General features: G+C 43.3%; 1 protein-coding gene across 1 annotated transcript; it reads left to right on the plus strand.

The window, feature by feature from the left end:
• The first annotated feature begins 182 nt into the window (after positions 1–182).
• Positions 183–15,623, plus strand: FCRL1 (Fc receptor like 1). The gene is made up of 11 exons (XM_008264260.4): positions 183–305; positions 4,788–4,808; positions 7,902–8,186; positions 9,101–9,388; positions 9,552–9,830; positions 10,140–10,256; positions 11,432–11,459; positions 12,382–12,464; positions 12,697–12,768; positions 13,347–13,378; positions 14,327–15,623. The coding sequence occupies exons 1-11, from the start codon at positions 275–277 to the stop codon at positions 14,396–14,398; spliced, it is 1,308 nt and encodes a 435-aa protein (XP_008262482.2). The 5' UTR covers positions 183–274; the 3' UTR covers positions 14,399–15,623.
• The last annotated feature ends 216 nt before the right edge of the window (positions 15,624–15,839 follow it).

Consider the following 15,839-nt stretch of genomic DNA (forward strand, 5'->3'; position numbering starts at 1 on the left):
GGTCCACATATATTCATATGCAGTATCTCTAAGTGGTAGAATTAAGCCAAACTTCAAAAAGAAGCATCTTTAATTATATTTTCCATTGGAGAGGAAATGGAGGTTGACCATTGAAGGGCTCTTCCTCCTTCTTCTATTTCTGTAAACTTGTGTTGAAGGGTAACTTTTGACTCTGACTTCCTCAAACCTCTGACAACCTGCTGTCTCTTCACTCTGATGTGAGTTATTTTTCTGATAAGAAGTATCTCCTGTTACTGTCCCTGGCCTGGTCCTCATGCTGCTGAGCCTCCTGCTACTCATCTGTGGTGAGTCGGACAACTCAGAGCAGGGTGTGGGAGGCCCCCTCATGAAGAGCTGTGGGGACTGCTCAGGACTAGTTGTCTGCTTGGTTATGCTCATGGATGCTCAGGACGCTTAGATCTCTGCCCCCAATCAGGGCTCAGCATCAGGAAGAAAGTGGGACATGTAGTACTGGAAAGCAAGACTTCTGAAACAATCATTTTAGTTTTTATCTCATAGGAATGGTTCACTATTCGTCTTTCTTTCCATCATTAATTTTTTAAAGTTTATTTTATTTTATTTAAAAGGCAGAATCAGATAGATTGGGGAGGGGAGAGAGAGAGAAAGGAAGAAAAAAGAAAGAGAGAGAAAGAGAAAGAGAGAAAGAGAGAAGGCTCTTCTATTCACTGGCTCACCACCTAAGTGGCCACAACATCCAAGGCTGGGCCAGGCTGAAGCCAGGAGCTTGGAACTCCATCTGGGTTTGGGTTGGTAGGGTTCCAAGTATTTGGACCATCTTCTATGGCTTTTTCAGATGCTCTAGCAAGGAGCTGGATTGGAAGTGGAGCAGTAAGGTCTTGAACCAGTACTCATATGAGATGTCAGCATCGCAAGTGTCCCCTTAATCTGCTGTGCCACAGTGTGGGCTCCTGCCACCATTATTACTTTGTGCTTGATTTTTTCAATAGACGCAAAGATAGCAATTAGCATCTCAGTTCCTTCCACTTCTTATGATCAGTAGTATTTGGTTTTTATCCCTCTATGACTCTTCATTCCTGTCTAACTTAAAACGGGATCACCTCCCTTTTTCAACATCCATCCTCTCTACTTGAATTTCTGGCTCACTTTCTCTAACTCTCCATCTCCAGCTTGTGTTTGACTCCAAAGGATTACTTTTCCATTAACAGTTACTATAATGTCTGTTCGCACTTCTCACAGGACTCAGATTCTGTAGTCCATCACCACAACACTCCTCTGGGTACACCTTCATCTCTCTTTTCCCTTAGCATTCTTCTGATGAACATACTTCTCTGCATTTACACCTGTGCTTAAACAAATAAACCTGACTTTATACAAAAGGCACACCTCTGCTAACCTAGCTTCCTTTAAATTTAGGAGTCCAAATCTCGGGTGTCCATCAACAGGCAAACTTCCTACATTTTTGTAGTCCTGTTTGCCCATTTTTGATGACCACTATTTCGTACCTTCTCCTTTCACCTCGAAATTCAAAATTATTCCTCTTAATTCTCAACTTACATTCCTTCCACATGTTTCATTGAGAAAATAGAAGCAACAATTAGAAAATTTCTTCATGTCTCCACTACCCTATCTGCCAGTCTCCCTAGCTCTGCATCCACACATTCCACCTTCTCCGCCCCACCACAAATACACAGTCTCCAGTAGTGCATTAGACCTAAGGTCCTCTTCCTTTCTCAAAAAACTGCTCCATCACCAAAATAGTTCTCTATTCTGGATTATTCCCAAAACACATGCCGTCATATTTTTTATCCAATGGTCTCCTCCATTCTGCTCCATTTCTCTATCTCCCTTTATCAAGTTCTTAGTGAGTTGCCATCTTTGTTTCAGTTCCTCCATTCTTTAAACTTTATTTTGAATTTACATTACTTTAAAATTTGCTTGTTGAAACACTGTATGATTTTTGACAGTTTTACAGTCATGTGACCATGAGAACAATCAAAACAAAATTTCTGTAACTTCCGAAATTCCCTCATATTTTCAATCCTTTTATGGTCAAATCCCATATTTCTAACCATCGCCAAGTGCTAAACTGTCCTAAGTCCTGGGGCTTCTGCATCCTTTCTTGAGCCTGCATCAATCAAGCTTTCAACCCTAGCACTCCATTGAAATGGCTTTTGATAGTAATACCATCACTACCTCCATGTTGTCTCACCCAGGAGTCAATTTTCATTCCTTATTTTACTCAATCTCTTGGGAGCATTTGACACAGATGATTATTCTCTTTTCTGGAAATACTTTTTAATTTGGCTCCCAGAAAACTGTACACTGATGATTCTCTTTTAACTCAATAGTTGCTGCTTTTCTATCTTTTTGCTGGATACTTTGCTGACCTCCAAATGTTAGACCTTCCCAAGGGTGATATGCAGACATCTACATATCTAGATACTAGATGTGTCTTCTCTAACCATAGTCACTTCCCCGAGTTATATAATTTTTTTCATTTTATATGCCACTTTAAGCTTAAAATCTATCTAACTTCTCCAGCTTCATCTTTTCCTTTGAACATCTTCCACAATTTCAACTGCCATCAGGGTATCTAGTAGGCATCTTAAACTCCAAAAGTTCTCTTGATCTCCTACCTGTACCACAATCACCACAAAACTTAAACCATTTCTCCTCATGATTTCTCCACTTCATTAGCATCTTTCTGGTTTCTGTGGCTAAAACTCCAGGACTCATAATCTCTCTCTCTCTCTCTCTCTCTCTCTCTCTCTCTCTCTCTCAGACACACACTTTCAATCAAATCCACAAGTAAACCCTATTTACCCTGTTTTCAAATTTTATACTGAAACATGACTGTGTCAAGTACCAGTACTGCCTAAACTGAGCTGTTATCCAGAGACAAGTCCCACTAATGTTCCCCCAGGTTCTCTTGCATGTCTGTATTCTGCTTTCTTCACAGCATCAGGGATCTTACAAATATGAATTGTCAGAAATGTCCAAGGCTCTCCATTATATTTTCAGTGAAATCTAAAACTGTTGCCAAGTCCCTAAAGTCACCCAGGACTGGCTCTTACCTAGTTCTCACACACCAAAGTCCACCACCGTCCCCACCCACACCCAGTCAGATCCTCCTCAGTCCTTCTTGGACACACTCATTCCCTCCTCAAGTTCTTTGTGTTTGCTGCTCTCTCTCTCTAGGGCTTCTCTTTCCCAAATATTCAGAGGGTTCAATCCTTGATTCCATTCAAGTTTCTACTGAATTACACTCTATATAGTCAAGACCATTATAAAATATTCTGCAATTTATTTATCTGCTTTATTTTTCCTGCAGCACTAACAAGCCCCTGAAATCATGTTGTATATTAATTTCTAGTTCTCTCTCTCTGTCTCTCTCTCTCTCTCTCTCTCTCTCACTATAATGTAAATTCTTGACAGTCAAGACTGATGCTCTTGTGCTTTCCTATAACCCAGTAGCACACACAATGCCTGGCCTGCAGAAAGCACTCAAAACCATTGGCTGTCTGGATGCTGATACAAAATATGATTTTTAAAAGATTTATTTATTCATTTCAAAGGCAGAGTTACAGAGAGAGAAGGAGAGACAGGAAGAGAGATCCCCCACTTGCTAGTTCACTCCCCAAATGGCCACAACAATCAGGGCTGGGCCAGGCTGAAGCCAGAAGCCAGGAGCCTCCTCCAGTCTCCCACATAGGTACAGAGGTCCAAGGACTTGGACCATCCTCTGATGCTTTCCCAGGCACACCAGCAGGGAGCTGGATCAGAAGTGGAGCAGCCAGGACATCCAGTGCCCATATGGGATGCTGACTCTGCAGGTGGCAGCCCATCTGCTACACCACACTGCTGGCCCCCCAAAATATGATTATTATCCTAGCTAACCTCCATCTATCCCTTTAACAACCAAGCAACTAATTATTCAAATGAACAATTAGTCTAGAAAAGTAAGCATATTACTAAAATAAATCATAATACTAAGACTATATTTACTAAATGCTAAGTGAATTCCAGGCACTATTCTCTGCATTTTATGGTTATCAAGTTATTGAATCATCACAAAAACTCTGTGAGGTAGGCATATTTTATAGAAAAGGAGACCAAAACACAGAGAAGTGAAGCACATTCCTGGGGCCATACAGCTTGCAAGAGGAAGAACAAGGATTCAAATTTGTGTCTTCCGCTCAAAAGCCATTTTGACCATTATGTCATAACATTAAGGTCAAATCCTTGGGAAAGGGGAAAATCTTTAGAGAAATATGAATTCTCTCTCTGGACCTAAGCCTCCTCTGAGCTGAAGTTGATAAACAAAGGGGTCCCATGACTTGAGTGTGTGATACTGCACCTACCCTCTTTGTCTATTTATGTTGTTTCTGTAAAGCAGTGAGGCTGGACCTGGATCACTGTAACTTTTGAAAGGAGATAGGAGTGATATGAGGGGTTGGAAGAGGCACCTGCTACATGATTAAAGACATCTCCTCATCACAGATGACAAAAATCATTGGAAATCATTTTATGACCATAAGAAAGAGCCGTGTGTTGTGTGCATGAAAAGGAATGTGGAAAAAGGAGCAGAGAGAAGGAGGGAAGAGTAAAGGAAGGAAGAGGGAGAAACACCAGGAGGGAAGACAGAAGAAGGGAAAGAAAGGGGGAAAAGGAGTGAGGGGGGTGGAATAGAGACATGCAGCTGGCACAGGAAGAGGGCATAGCATTGGGGCATTCTTACAGGAGTTGAACTTTGGGTGTCTGTGGATTCACTGCTGTGTACTGACCTCTGCTGAATTCTCTCCCAGCTCTACTCTGCGAACAAGCCGGTGAGTTGCACTTCCCTTTCTTCTTCATGGTCTGTGGGCGCCTTGTCACTCATGTCAGCCGTGGATGGCTGAACAGTCTGCCTGCCCAAGAGACATCCAGGTGACACCTGCTGAGATGGCAAACATCAGTGACTCCCCTGGGTCCCGGCTGCCCTGTGGTCACCCCAGTCTCTGCACCGGACACATGCCTGCCTGCTCGGGTTGGGGAGCACAACTTGCTCTGATCTTCTCAAGAACTCAGTCTTATTTCTGGAAAGTTCCAGCACAGGGAAGGAGATGACATTTACACAAGGAAAGCAGAGGGTGTTGTCGATTCATGTTAGAAGAATCTCTAACCCTCCAGCCTCAAGAGATAAAAGTCCCCTGTGTGCCCCACCAGGAGTGACAGAGGAAATGCCCAAGTCACAGATCCATGGAGAACAACCTGTAATCAATCCTCAGGCCACACGCAGATGGAATGAAATGGCACAGCTGCCTCCTTTTAATTTTTAGCTCTACTGCAGCTACATCTGTTACCCCAGTTAGATTTTTTCTCTCAAACTCCAGTTTAGGCAAACTTAATTTAGTGCTCTGATCTAGTTTTGAAGTTTTACCTTTACCAGAGGAGAAAATTTTCCTTCCAAAAAAGTAATCTTTCATTAAAGCATTTTCAAATCTAACATAGATAAGAATTGCTTTCTTGTACATAAAGCACAGGCTTAAAAGTGATTGTCCTGCCACCTACTGGGGAGCTCAACACCAGGACATCCTGTACCAGAGGGATCAGAATCAAGCTGATCTTCTGGGATCCTCACCTGACCTTTCTCTAACTTTTGCCATATGTTAATGCCATGCCTGATCTCTTTTACCTCTAAGCCCAAGTGCTCAGTGCTAGCCTTAGCAGAAATCCAAAACCACATCAAGGATGAAGAAACAGTTTCTTCTGCCAGGTACCTTCCAGGTAAAAAAGTTATCTGAAACAAGTGCTGAACTGCAAAACTGAGCTCCAGACCCTTGCAATCAGCCCTGTCCAGTTACCTACACCACCCCCAGCTCAGCAGAAGAACAGATCACAGGTGCCTGGAGGCCTTTTTCTATTCCTTTCTGTGCTCAGCTCCCAGAGCTGCGCTGCTTATCAGCCTTCTGGGCACCAGCAAGAGAAAAGTGAGTCTAGTACATGGAGTCTTCCATGCCGCAAGACAGAGCAAACATTTTGTACCATGGATAAAAGTGATGCTTAAAAGGTCTTGGGGGGAAGCCTTCCAGTAGAAAGACATGGGGACTACAGTTACTGGACTAGGAGTTGCCCATCAGTGATGCAGAGCACATGGAACTTTTATGTGATGAGAAAGAGATTTATTCTAAGAAAAATTATTTTGTGCTATGTATACACAATGGAATACTACTCAGCCATAAAAAATGAAATACTGTGTTTTGGAAAAAAATGGATGCATTTGGAGACTATTATGCTAAGTGAAGTAAGCCAGTCCCCAAAAGACAAATATCATGTTTTCCCTGATTTGTGGTAGCTAATATACAGAGTACAGAAAAATGTAATGCATATGAGTGAAATTAACATTTTGAGATTGATTATTCTTTATAGCCCTTGTCTATACTCTTTTTTTTTTCTTTTTTTGGACAGGTAGAGTAGACAGTGAGAGAGAGAGACAGAGAGAAAGGTCTTCCTTTGCTGTTGGTTTACCCTCCAGTGGATGCCGTGGCATGCGTGCTGCAGCCGGCGCACCACGCTGATCCGAAGGCAGGAGCCAGGTGCTTATCCTGGTCTCCCGTGGGGTGCAGGGCCCAAGGACTTGGGCCATCCTCCACTGCACTCCCGGGCCATAGCAGAGAGCTGGCCTGGAAGAGGGACAACCGGGACAGAATCTGGCGCCCCGACCAGGACTAGAACCTGGTGTGCCGGCACCACAAGGTGGAGGATTAGCCTAGTGAGCCGCGGCGCCGGCCCACCCTTGTCTATACTCTTGAGGAGCAATGATTTTCTACTTGCTACTTGTTGAAGTTATTCAACAGAGAGCTAAGTTTGTGATTATAAAGAAAATTGGGAGTATGCCCTTTTAAAAAGTAAAAGAAAAATAAGAAAGGAAGGTGGATGGAGAGTGGGAGTGAGGAAGGCAGGGTAGGATGGGAAGTATAATTATGCTTTTAAAACTGTATATATGAAATGCATGAAATTTGTTCACCTTCTATAAATAAAAATTATCTTAAAAGGCTTCCCAGAGGGCACAGTCTGAGAGGCAGATAATCAAATGCCTGAAGAGCCACTGCTGTCACAGACAGACTGTGACACTGTGTGTGTCACTGTGACTGAGGGAGGGAAGGAGAGAGGTGGGAGCAGAATACAGCTTCAGCCACCTTTATTCACCCCAAACATTGCCCCTGAGGCCCAAATGGGATACAAGAGGCTTGAGGCATGGATTAAATTGGATCCTTATACCCAGGCTTCTACAGAAGTGTGTACAGACATTCCAGATCAGGGAGCTGGGCTGCGTGGATGGTGGATATGAGGCACACTTCTTCTTCCAGTAGGAACACTTATAACAGGGACAAGACAGAGTCAACAAAAAGGCAACTGAGTTCCTTTCTGTCTTTCCCAGACTGACTTGTCCTCCAGGTCCTATATTCTGCCTTGGAAAGAAATAACGTGGGTCTGAAATATTTGGGGGGTGCAGGGCAGAAGGACAGAATAAAATAACCAAAAGAGTATACAACCAGGATGAAAGAAATGTATTTGCTTTTATGAAAACCTCAAGCCTCACCAACTCCAGGGCCACCTCCAGTGACAATCTTCACTCTCCCCTCACTGGCTTTGAGAAAGGTGTTTTTAGTTAATGAATAGAAACTTCACAAAAACTAAGATCCAAGTCAAAGGTAAGGATTGCCCTCTGGAAGGCAACGCTGCTGCAAGGGGCAGAGTGTGCCCTGCTGAGCAAGGTTGGTTCATGGCCAAGGGAAGCCCCTGGGCCATCTTGGGGGAGTGATGGCTGAGTTTGGTCTATGGTAGTTTGTGTGTCCAACTGAATGAGACAAAAAGTGTCTTTCACCAGAAATTCTGAACCCCATTGCCTTAAATTTGTGTTTAATGCTTCTCTCTAGAACTGCTTCAACCTCCTGTGCTGATACTCAGGCCCACCTCCCCCAAAGAGGGGAGCCCAGTGACCTTGACCTGTATGATTCGGCCCACTCCACACAAGTCAGAGGTCCAGCTCCAGTTTCGCTTCTACAGAGACACCCGAGTCCTGCAGCCAGGCTGGAGTACTTCCCCAGAGTTCCAGATTCCCTCCGTAAGGAGGGAAGACTCAGACTCTTACTGGTGTGAGGCAAAGACAGTGAACAGCGAAACCAAAATAAAGAGCTCGAAGTCCCAGATGCATGTGCACAGTGAGTGTCCACGGGGCTGCTCTTCCAGGGTCAGAGCTAGGGAGGAAAGTAGAACAAAGACATCTCCTGTGCCCTGGGATGGTGGACATGGCAGTGAGGGCCTTCCAGCCTTCCTGGCTTTCTCCCTCTATCAGCTCAACATGGTGAAGTGGTAGGTGAGGGTTCTGGAGAGTAAGTATGTGGAGACGACTATTGGAGAAGGGCTTGTGTAAGAGAAGTGGATTGATTTTGGAAGACAAATGGCAAAGAAGGTGTCTTGTGATTCTGAACAGGGCATTCTCACTCATTCTCAGATGTACATATATCCAGCATGCCATTAGGCCCATATCTATTACCTCCAGGAGGCTGGGCTTTCCCAAACTTGCTAAAAACTCAACATGGTGAAATTGGACCACAATCACTACAACAAAGCCACTGAACGGTTCGCACGCAGTAGGCCACATTCTAGGGCTTCATGTACACTGTTTATTGATACCCCACAACTGGAAGAGGTAAGTATCATTACCACTTCCATTTTACAGATGGAAAATAGAGTCTCAGAAAAGTTAAGTAATTTGATTGAGCACACACAACAAATAGAGTTGGAATGAGCATTCAAACCCAAGTAGTTGGATTTATAAATATAGTGATCATCACACTATATTATTGAAGCTTTATAAAATGAGAGTTTGAAAGGTCGGAGTAGTGGGAGTCCATTATTCTAGGGATATTCTAGTGACACAGGCTTCAGTTTCCTTCTTACCCTACCTCCATTGACTCAGCTAATGCTAATTCCAGATCAGCAGACCCCTGACTTGCAGTTTCAATTATATAAATTATTGACTTTACCACCACAGCCTTTGCTTTTAGAACTGTCACACCTTCCCCTTATCTCCCCACTAAAGGTTCTCTTATATCATCTTGTGTTCATGCAGGAGTCCCTGTGTCTGATGTGAGCCTGGACACGTGGCCCCCGGGGGGGCAGGTGACGAAAGGAGACAAGCTGGTCCTCATCTGCTCCGTTGCTAAGGGCACAGGAGACATTACCTTCTTCTGGTACAAAGGGTCCCTGGGTCTGAACCTGGAAAGGAAGACCCAGCGTTCCCTGACAGCAGAATTTGAGATCCCTTCAGTGAGGGAGAGTGATGCTGAGGGGTATTACTGTGCAGCTGACAATGGCTTCGGCCCCAGACTCAGTGGGCTGGTGGGCGTCACTGTCAGAAGTAAGTTCCCCCACTTGCTGCTCAGCCAGCAAATCTCAGACTGAGCTCCTTGCTTCCCTGGGATACCGTGAGGAAATTCAATGGGGCGGACCCTCTGTGGGCAGTGCTTATGGGTCCATCATATCTTTAGGGACCCTCTCTGACAGTCCTCCATCTCTCTCAGGTCCAGTGTCTCGTCCTGTCCTCACTCTCAGGGCTCCCAGGGCCCAGGCTGTGGTGGGAGATGTGGTGGAGCTGCACTGTGAAGCCCCCAGAGGTTCTTCTCCACTCCTGTACCGGTTTTATCATGAGGATGCTATTCTGGAGAACAGCTCAGTCCCCTTTGGGCAAGGAGTGTCCTTCAACCTCTCTCTGACTGCAGAGCACTCTGGAAACTACTCCTGTGAAATTGACAATGGCCATGAGCTCCAGCACAGTGAGACCGTGACACTCGCTGTCAAAGGTATAACTCTGACTGTGGAGTTGTCTTGGTCAAGTGTTTCTTTCCCGGATTCCTGAGGAAGGTTTGCTGATGCCACCCTGCTTCTGGTCATGTGTTACCAAAGCTGGGCCTGCTGCTGGCAGTGCTGTCAAGAGGTTGGGTGCCTCTCTTCTTTCATCAAATTGATAACAAGCAAGTCCCTAGATAAACAAATGTATCCCCCTACCCCCGGAAAGAACAGGCTTTGGGCACAAACCCCACCCAAGGTATCTACTTTCCAAACCCCAAGTCCTGCCTCTCATCAGCTCACGCTCAGGTCTCTCCACACAGTGCCCACTGGAGAGAGAAGCGATCGTCTTACTGCAGGAGTCATGGAAGGGCTACTGGGCAGTCTTGGTCCGGCCATCATAGCCCTGCTATTTTGCTGCTGGCTCAAGAAAAAAATAGGTTAGTATTTACAAAGATTGCTGTATTTTGTTACTGTGACCTTTGTTTTTACTGAGTTAGGCTGATTTATGACAAATGTACTGCAAAACAAATATATGCTGTGAACCACCTTGCCTGTGGCTCACAGCCCCCAGTGCATGGCAACATTTTTTAGCAAAGTTCTCCATCCCTCATATACTCTCATTTGAGATTCAACTGCTATGTTGTGCTTCTGCAATTTAATTTTTATTCAGAATATAGCATTAAAAATAATTAATCAACCACAAAAAGAGAAAAATCCAAAGCAGCTCCAGCTTTCTTGACCATGTTCTAAAGTCAACATGTTAATTCCTATTTATCTCACAGCGTCATCACAAGCTTTCCATTCTCCCTGAAATGTTGTTCACATAGCCACATATTGTACTCACCATGCGATCTTTCTTACTGTTCTGCTGAGATGTTATTTTTCTCTGAGAAGCTTCACCTGGTCACACATCTGCAGTTGTCCTATTATCAGTCCAAGCTCATACAGCTTCACACTTTATCACAATTGGTGATATTTCCTTGTGTGTTAACTTTGGTCATCTGTTCTCCATTGAGCATGTAGGGATGGGGCAAGGGAGGACAATAGGAGATTCTCATTTAAGTTCCAAGCTTTAGTCCAGCTCTCTGCTGTGGCCTGGGAAGGCAGTGGAGGATGGCCCAAGTGCTTGGGTCCCTAAACCCTCATGGGAGACCAGGAGGAAGCACCTGGCTCCTGGCTTCGGATCAGCGCAGCACGCTGGCCGTGGCAGCCATTTGGGGGGTGAACCAATAGAAGGCAGACCTTTCTCTCTGTCTCTCTCTCTCACTGTCTAACTCTGCCTATCAAAAAAAAAAAAAATCCAAGCTTTTCCAGCATCTATGAGCATCTTGCCCTATCTATAGCATTACTGTGGCAGCACGTGTCTCCAGGGACTTTTGTCATGGTAAGTTTGGGTGTTGTGGTTACAAAACCAAACCAAAATGTATAATAGACACAGGGTTCAGAAACATGAGTTCAAAACTTAGATCTGGTAATTATTAGCTTCAGAAAGGCTACTTAGATTTCTGGACCTGAATCTCTCATCTGTGAGATTGAAGGCTCTTGAAATGATTGCTTGGAGGAAACACTGAGAAAGATCATTGATGAAGTAACTCATTTGTTTGACTTGCAGGAAGACGCTCACCCAGGAATCCACCCAGGTGAGGCTTGGTTTTCTCCTTGTATGTTGATAATAATAATAAAAAAAACTACTTTAAAAACTTTAGTTGTCCCCACTCATAAATCTTTATCCTTTTTCACACCCCAAACTTACCCCAGTTCTCCTACTGGCAACCCTCAACATTCATATGCTATTTTATCCTCTTTTACATTTCACACATTAACTAAATATTTCAAATCCTTTCGTGGTTTTTCTGATTGATCCCCTTCAATACTTTGGCAGAATAAGAAAGTGACATTGATTTGTTGACCAGAGCCACGTATTCATTCAGTCAACCATTGCCTGAGGGTCTGTAAGTCCTCCCATTGGCTGCTGGGAGGAATGAAAACATGGAAACACCTTGAGAATCTGAAAACATTTTCGAATTAGCTGATATGCAAGACAGAGAGTAATAAACATACCAAAAAATTGTTGATGGAATATTTCCATCTAGGAATACCAATGTTTGATTGATATACTTTTCTAGTGCCAAATTGTCTATTGTTTCTGCCAAAAATAAACATATTTTGCCCAGAGCTTCACTCTTTCTGCGGCACTTGCACATGCACGACCGTTATGTTCTGCTCCTTCCTCGAGTTCTTGTTCTGCCCAGTCACCTGCTTTCCATCTGGGATAAGTCAATGTTTCTTCATTTCATATTTGCTGAGCACCTGTGATGTGAATGGCACTATCCGGGGGTGAGGGGGGGATCAGATATATAAGAGCCTTTTACTCATGGAGTAACACACATTCTCCAATGCCTCACCCAGCCTGTGGACTTGTACCCAGAGCTGTGCTAGTTTTCCTGGTAATTAGTATTCTGCTCAAGAACCTTTCTAACAGCTCTCTCCTTCTCAGATGGCTGTGTCTGGTATATCTGGGACCCTACCCCAGATAGACAGCATGTGTTTCTGTGTTTGCAGGAGCCCTCCCAGCCCAGTACACCAAGAATCCACTCACCTCAACTCACTTGATCCAGGGAAGCTACAGCCTATATATGAAAACGGTGAGGCTTCCCACGGGACCTGAGCCAATGAGGGTACAACAAGCCGGGAAAGGGCCACAGTGTGATGTCTGCCAGCCATGCCTGGCCCTGTTACGCTCCAGCCTCTCCTGCAATTAAACGAATCATCTGCTTCCATGGCTGTGATTGGTGGTGGACATGGAATGAGTTAAATGAGACAAAAAAAAAAAATGGCCTGTGTCAGTGTTGTATTGCCTCCCTTTTTCTCTTTCAGTGAGTGCTGTAAGTGGTGATGGAATTTATTCATCAGTGTACCAAATCCAGCAGGAATTGGATTCAACAGCAGGTGAGACATGTGGGAAGGAATTTGTCTCTGACTTTTGTGTTTCCTGGAACCAAAAGGACAATCGGTGACTGAACATGGCAGCATGGCAGTATTTTTCAGAGACGTTGTAGCTTCCCTTGGAGCTGACTATACACATCGCTGTTCCTGGCTGAAGGTTATCAGGCGGGAGTACAGCCCAGTGTTGGTGCTAACCTGACCTACTCTATGCTTCACTCCCCGGCCATTCAGCATCACTGGAGATGGTGCTCTCTTTAAGTAGCCCTGCAGAGTCCTGGCAGCACCCTGTCACAGCTGCCTACTTGCTGATGTTGTCCCTTCCTATTCACAAATGGTCCAGAAACCTTGGGAGTCTACTTGGCATTGGAGGAGGGTCCTATTTAACACCGCCCCCACAGGCTGCCAATTTTCCTTTGAAAACCAAGAGAATCAAGTTTGTACAGAAAGAAGTACAAGGCATAAATGTCAAGGGGACTTAGTCTGTGAAACTAGATGATAGAAGAGGCAGACTTTATTAATGTGAGGTCAGTAAAGGACTAAATACAGGTGGAATCTCACAGCACTTACCTTTCCCTCCACAGTTGAACCTACTGGGACCCATGTGATGAATAACGTGAGTGAGAGTTTCTACTCATACCCTCTCTCTTCTCTTCAGGGGCTGGTTCTCAAAATTCTTAAGTTGTAACGGCTTAGGAATAGCAAAAGATCCCATCATCCTTTATCTCCCAAAACAGTTGGAGGCAAAAACATATAGTTATAACCATGAAGTGTCACTGTACAAGGAAATTTGGGGGCTGCACATGTGCATTTACTCCAGCTACAGGCATAAGGATGACTCATAGTTCAATCGTGATGCATACCTAGTCTAAAAATTCATTTATTTGAAAACTCAATTTTTCCTAGCATACCGCTGGATCATACACCTGTCACTTTGTATTGTAAAGTTAACAAAGCCATCTGCAGCAAACTATAACAATAATGAATGCAGCTAAGCTAATAATGATTGTGCCATGAAAACTCACTCATTTGTTAACCTTGAACAATTCAAGCTATCACTGATGATGCAAAAATACTTTCTGAGACCTGCAGGAATTGCAACTCTGTGCATGTGTACAAGGACAGCAGGTGCTTTGTAGTTTTGTCTAGTGTAGCGTAGTTGCCAGATATCTTGGGGTGGAAGTCAAGTCCTGGTAAAGTCCAGTGACATACTAAATTTAATTTATGAATAAAATAGTCTGACATTCTTAAAAAATGACTGCCCCTGGAGGTGCCTAACAATGGCCCGTAAGAATGAGGGAAGGCCTTGTACATTTGAATCAGCTTGCTGTCCACCAGGAGCACCTCTGCAGCCCACCTATAAGATGCAGGGCCCCTGAAAAGGCTGGTCTGGACCCACAGTCTGCAATAGGCTGTATTGTGCATGTGTGCAACACATGTCCTGTATTGCTGCATTGTGTGCCACGAGAGGGTGCACCCAGACTAGCCAGGGGAGAAGACCAGGGGAAGGCCAGTTCTTCTTCTCTTCCTTGTCCTGGTCCCATCTCTGTGCCTTTGCTTACAGGAATCCTCAGACATTTATTCTAGGGTGAGGAAGGAAGACTTTACCGATGTGGACTATGAAGATGCTATGTAACCTGATGGAAGAGTCTATTTGTGGAAAACCACCCAGGACCCCATGTCTCAGACCCACATGTTCTTCAGAGATCCTAGAATTAAGTTTCCAACACACCTCATCCAGGTGCTTTTCTGTAGAAGACTATTTCTTCCCCTACTATAAGGCTGGCATGAACTTTGAAGAAATCACTCAGGAGAACCAACACAGAGAGAGAAGTGGGAGGGACTTTTTCACCAACATCTGATTGCTGCTGGCTCCTTTAGAAACAGGTCAAGTTGTGCTGTTACTTCTTTTTACATAAGTAAATGGTGCTGGATAAGAAATTCTGGGGTCTTAAGGTGGAGACAGTGAAGCTTTGCCTGCACAAACCCAAGATTAGTGATTTTGCAGGACTCTCCATAAAGAGAGCTTTCACCACCAGTTTGTGCAAATGCTTTCTCTGCTCACACAGTGCAGAACCCTAGCCCTGCTTCTTGCATGATTCAGCATCCTCTTTTCATGTGAAATATGTTATTCAGGGGTTTTGGGGGTCACTACTACCAAATCACATGTAAAACAAGGTTACAGCAAAGGTTATTGTGATTACTTTCAATTTTGCTGACATATTTTGTGTACAAGGGCCAATCTAAAGATCCACATATGTATCATATTTATAAGTTTCAGTACATCCAAACTTCTGTATTTGTTATGGCCTCTAAGAGTTTTACAAATGCTGTTTCCTCTTTTATTAACAAACTCTTTGAAAGTATTACAATGTAGTCTGTAGGACTGTATCATAATTTTAAAGCAATCATATGCCCATTTTTACAAACTAAAACAATTTAAAGGCATATAAAATAAAAAGTTAGAGTTTTTCCTGCAAGCTAGCACCACAAAGTGACAACCATGGTTAAAAATTTAAGTTTTTTAAAATATTTTTGTATAAGGGCTTACATGTACATGTAAATATATAGATATCTAGAAGTTTATCTATATAACAAACTCATGAAATATTTTCAAATCTATATTTAGATGTATTATATTATTTTTAAAGACTGCATTGTTTTCTGTTTTACAGTAATTCATAAAATATATTTTATTGTGTTAAGTATGCATAACATAAAATGGTCATCTTAGCCTTTTTTTAAGTGCTCGATTCAGTTGTACTAAGTACCAAAATAACATATTTTAATCTTTTTTATCACTGCTAGACATTAAGGTGGCTTTCATAAATGTTATACTATAAAAGCAATACTCAAACAAATGTCCTTGTGCAAGAATATTTATGCATTCATGACAGATTATCTGGAAGAAAAATTTATAAGTCTTGGATTACTGTATTTTAGGCTGTATACATTAAATGTTTTTGTTAAATGTTCTTAAATCTTTCTCAAACCTGTATCAACATACACATCCATCAACAACATATGAGACAATCAATTTAGGGTAGAAAGGTATCATAACCAATGCCCCTCATGCT

The sequence above is a fragment of the Oryctolagus cuniculus genome, chromosome 7 (assembly GCF_964237555.1).
Source record: "Oryctolagus cuniculus chromosome 7, mOryCun1.1, whole genome shotgun sequence".
In the NCBI taxonomy this organism is placed as follows: Eukaryota; Metazoa; Chordata; class Mammalia; order Lagomorpha; family Leporidae; genus Oryctolagus; species Oryctolagus cuniculus.

Bases quoted from the DNA above. Each gene is read 5' to 3' on its own strand.
- FCRL1 (XM_008264260.4), top strand. From the start codon at position 275: ATGCTGCTGAGCCTCCTGCTACTCATCTGTG. The intron at 306-4,787 runs GTGAGTCGGACA...ATTCTCTCCCAG, and splicing joins CCTCCTGCTACTCATCTGTG to CTCTACTCTGCGAACAAGCC. The intron at 10,257-11,431 runs GTTAGTATTTAC...TTTGACTTGCAG, and splicing joins CTGGCTCAAGAAAAAAATAG to GAAGACGCTCACCCAGGAAT.